This window comes from Malus domestica, chromosome 03 (genome assembly GCF_042453785.1).
Source record: "Malus domestica chromosome 03, GDT2T_hap1".
In the NCBI taxonomy this organism is placed as follows: Eukaryota; Viridiplantae; Streptophyta; class Magnoliopsida; order Rosales; family Rosaceae; genus Malus; species Malus domestica.
In genome coordinates, this window is record NC_091663.1 from 3,257,232 (window position 1) to 3,261,326 (window position 4,095).

General features: G+C 36.4%; 1 protein-coding gene across 2 annotated transcripts; it reads left to right on the forward strand.

Annotated features, from left to right (window-relative positions):
* The first annotated feature begins 448 nt into the window (after positions 1-448).
* Positions 449-2,936, forward strand: LOC103417468 (ubiquitin-conjugating enzyme E2 28-like). 2 transcript variants are annotated; one of them, XM_008355661.4, is made up of 5 exons: positions 449-636; positions 1,324-1,402; positions 2,063-2,190; positions 2,359-2,463; positions 2,576-2,936. In XM_008355661.4, exons 2-5 carry the CDS (start codon positions 1,333-1,335, stop codon positions 2,717-2,719), a joined length of 447 nt encoding a protein of 148 aa, XP_008353883.1. In that variant the 5' UTR covers positions 449-636; positions 1,324-1,332; the 3' UTR covers positions 2,720-2,936.
* The last annotated feature ends 1,159 nt before the right edge of the window (positions 2,937-4,095 follow it).

The window sequence follows — 4,095 nt, forward strand, 5'->3', positions numbered from 1 at the left end:
TAAAGAGAAACTAAAAGGCAAAATGAACAATACCATGATTGACTTTTTAATCTAAAAATGTAGTTTTTTGTTAAAATAAATAATACCGAGAGTTTTTCGGGGAGTCGTACAACAATGAAGGATTGAGAGGAATTGACACTGGCTGATACGATGTTAAAACCTTGCTTTGCTTCTTCACAATTGCATAGTACTTTCTTGCTTTGCTTCCTTTGTAAGCTATCATCTAACAAGCTTACAACCATCTTATCTACTACTATAGCATCTCTACCTTACATTTGTCATATCGAGATGATGACAAGTGGCATCCTAACATTTTTAGTGTAAACAACATCGAAAACTTTTCGTTAAAGTAAACAGCACCGAAAACCTTTAATTAAAATTCTTTAAAAAAATATCCAACAAAAAAAATAATAAAAAATAAAAAGTTGGTGGCCACAAATTAAAATTCGAGTTTCATACGAACACGCCCACACTCTATACTTGGTAGTATATATACGAGGGACCTTCTGGCCCAAACCCATTCCTGCGTATCTCTCTCTCTCTACGGCTCTCAGACGCTGAGTTTCTCTCTGTTCTTTCTCTCTCTGGAAGTAGAAGCTCCCCAAACCCAACCAGAAAACCCTAGCCTAATCGCCGGTGAGCATATCGCCTCTTCGATTTCTCGATTTCTTATGCTTTTTTCTCTTCAATTGTTTCGGATTGTTGATTTATCGAACGATTGTATGCGAATTTTCATATTTTTGGGGTTCTTAGCGATCGTTTGATTGATGTTTGTTTCGAATTTTGTTTGAATTTCCTTTTGAAACGATGGTTCTGTTTTCCTTTTCATGCAATGAATTGATTGAAGTGTAGTTTGAGGGATTTGGCTTTTTTCGTGTGCGGATTAGATCGTTGTGATGCCTTTGGTTACTAGTTGTGGGTTTTTTTGGTTTCGAAATGCTTTGCTTTTCGAGTTTTTGAATTTTGAATCCTAGGGTTTGCTGGTTGATACTATTACTGAGATAAAGCAAGATTTCGATGCGAAATTGTGAGTTTATTTTTAATTTTGTAACCACCTGATTCGATTTAGGAGAAAGGGGCACTTGTAGTGTTGAATTTGTACGTATCAGGTTGTTGGTGGTGGGTGTGTTGATGTTACAGGGTAATGGACACACTACTGTTTCGTGAGCCTTTTACTTTTAATTGGAGTATTGATGTTGGCACAGAAACTCCCGTTTGTTCTATGCGTTTCTTTCGGTTGTGCGACACTGCAACTCAATCAGATGCATATGTAGTATTTATTTTGACTGTTATTGTGTTTAACCTTGCAGCACATTATTGTAGTGTTTCGTGATGGCTTCAAAGCGGATCAACAAGGAGTTGAAGGACCTTCAGAAAGACCCGCCCGCTTCTTGCAGTGCAGGTATTTTGTTCTATTCTCATGTATTTTTAAATGTTTCTTTTGATATGTAATATTTGGGTCGGTTGGTGTTTTGGATATGTGAACTTCAGTTAGCAGTTGTTCAAGTATTCATCTTTTCCTGGATATCATTTTGTGTTGTTGCTTTTGATTCTTGAAGTTTATACGAAAAGATTACTCTCACTGAACATTCACATGGGAGAAGAATGATATTAGAGAATTCACATTTGAAATGAAAAATGTGAAGAGATTCGTACATCTAATTTTTAAATAGTTGTTTTTGTGCATTGATTGGTATCTTGGGCAGCTGGTTTAAGTGTACTTTATAAACTCACTCTCGTTTTAGATTAGTGTGTTTGTTGTTGTTTCTAATGCATTGTCCTTCAGCAGTTTGTTTTAATGTAAATTGCACAACAGTTTTTTCCGGGAAGGACTGAGTGTGCCTGGTTTTTTAATTAGAGATACCAGTATTATCTCTTATTCTTCTGGTTTGGTGGATATATTGTTTATTTTGGATGTTGCATGGAATTCTTTTAACCATGTTTTTGAGTAAGAACCAGGTTTTAATGCAGAAGAGAAGAGGCATTAAGGTTTTGCTGTTGAAGTTTACAAAGTATTACTGTTTTATGTATGTTTTAAAACTAAGTTTTTCTTTTCCAACAGGTCCCGTTGCTGATGATATGTTTCACTGGCAAGCAACTATTATGGGCCCGGGGGACAGCCCATTTTCTGGTGGTGTTTTTCTCGTATCCATTCATTTCCCGCCTGATTACCCTTTCAAGCCACCCAAGGTATATATCCCCAGAAATTTAATCCACCTTGTGCAATACAAACTAGAGCAGCAAAATATTTCATCTGTTTAAGGCTTGTAATTTCAATGCAATTGGATTGATGTAGTGTGTTGTTTTTATATGGTGATAATAATACTCATAGCGTGCTACTTTTTGTGCATTGAACAGGTTGCCTTCCGAACAAAAGTTTACCATCCGAACATCAATAGCAATGGTAGTATCTGCCTTGACATCCTCAAGGAGCAGTGGAGTCCTGCCCTGACCATTTCCAAGGTAACGCACTTATCTCGTGTTATTTAGATCTTCCTTCATTCTTTTCTGTGTCAATGCATATTGATGCGCATTGTTTGTCATTTACATAATAACTGATTGTTTCTTGATGCAGGTCCTCCTCTCCATTTGCTCCCTTCTGACAGATCCAAACCCCGACGATCCTCTGGTGCCTGAGATTGCGCACATGTACAAGACTGATAGACAGAAATACGAGGCCACTGCTCGATCGTGGACCCAGAAGTATGCCATGGGCTAGGGGATTCTTCTCCCTGAGAAATCCATTATGCTTGAATGTTATCGTAATAGTAAATAAATAGATGTAAGAGGTGGAACTGGGATTTTTAAGATGCTTGTTCTTATTTCGTCTGCGTATTGTCTCTTTTGGTATGGAGGAGGTTTACATTGTTTTGCCGCCTTCAAGTTGAGACAATGTTATTTTCAATAGGTGGAAAATTTCCCTTCGTTATTTGGAATTCCTTTTTTCTTGTTTGATTGATAAGTTTATGCTTTCTTGTTTGCATTGTTTTAATTTGATGCTCTGGTGTTGGATGAGAAAAGCTCAATCTCAACATGCAATGCGTCTCGGAATCGGACCGAACTTTCAATTCGATGTCAAATTCCGAGATAGTGTTTAGAGGAGGTATTTATGTCTGTTTTGGATTGCTTCTTGAAGGGGTAAAAACTTTGGAGGCGGCCTTTTCGTTGTGTGTTGATGAAAATCGTACTTCTGCATCTCTCTCCACAGCCCCTTGAAATTACAATTGTGACTTTTTGCTCTTTGCTTTCACAGTCTCAATTTGTCCATTTTGTCAAGTTGTTCAGGAAAATCGTTAACTTTGTATAACTAGAACCAAAACGGTAATGCTAAGTTTTGAGCAAAAAATTTCCGCTTCATCCAAGTTAACGATTTTTTTGACCAACGTAATGGAATAGGGTAACGGACACAAAATGAAAGTGTGGCAAAATCACATATTTGCAAGTTCAGGGGAATGTGGGATTTTCGTGAAAGCGCAACAACATATAAATGAATAAAAACTCGTTTGGATGTAATTTTAAAATGGTTAAAAGTGTCTTTAGATAAAATGTTTTTTTGTTTCAAAATCACTTAAAAGTGTTTTCTGCAAGAAGCACCAGTTATGTGCTTTATGTGATTCTTCCAAGAAGCACTAATTATGTGTTTCTTCCAAGAAGCATTTTAAGTATTTTTCCAGAATTTACTTGCATTTTTACTAAGGATTGGTTCCAAAAACATTTTCACGAAAAGCGCTTTCAGTCATTTTAAAAGCACGTTCAAACAAACACTAAATCTTTAGATGATTAAAAGTGTTGTTTATGGTACTTTGGGAAAGAAAAAAAATTTAGAAGTGCCCATGAGCTTTAAGTGCTTTTTAGTGCATTTTGAAGAAGCATCTATGAGGTACTTACTCAAGGAGCGTTTCTACTTTCTTTTTCGAAAGAAATAAGCATGATCGAGCACAAACTTTCTTTTGAGGAGTGGTTATCACGCTTCCTTTTGCTTTATTTGTCTCATTCTTTTTGTTACAGCATGGGTTGAACAAATCAGGGCAAAATTAATTTCGACAAAAAACATTTGAAGAAGTGTATAAGAGGAAAGTTGGACTATGTAAATAA

Coding starts and splice junctions, on each gene's coding strand:
- LOC103417468 (XM_008355661.4), top strand. CDS start 1,333: ATGGCTTCAAAGCGGATCAACAAGGAGTTGAAGGACCTTCAGAAAGAC. Junction 2,191..2,358: donor ACCCTTTCAAGCCACCCAAG/GTATATATCCCC, acceptor TGCATTGAACAG/GTTGCCTTCCGAACAAAAGT. Junction 2,464..2,575: donor CTGCCCTGACCATTTCCAAG/GTAACGCACTTA, acceptor TTCTTGATGCAG/GTCCTCCTCTCCATTTGCTC.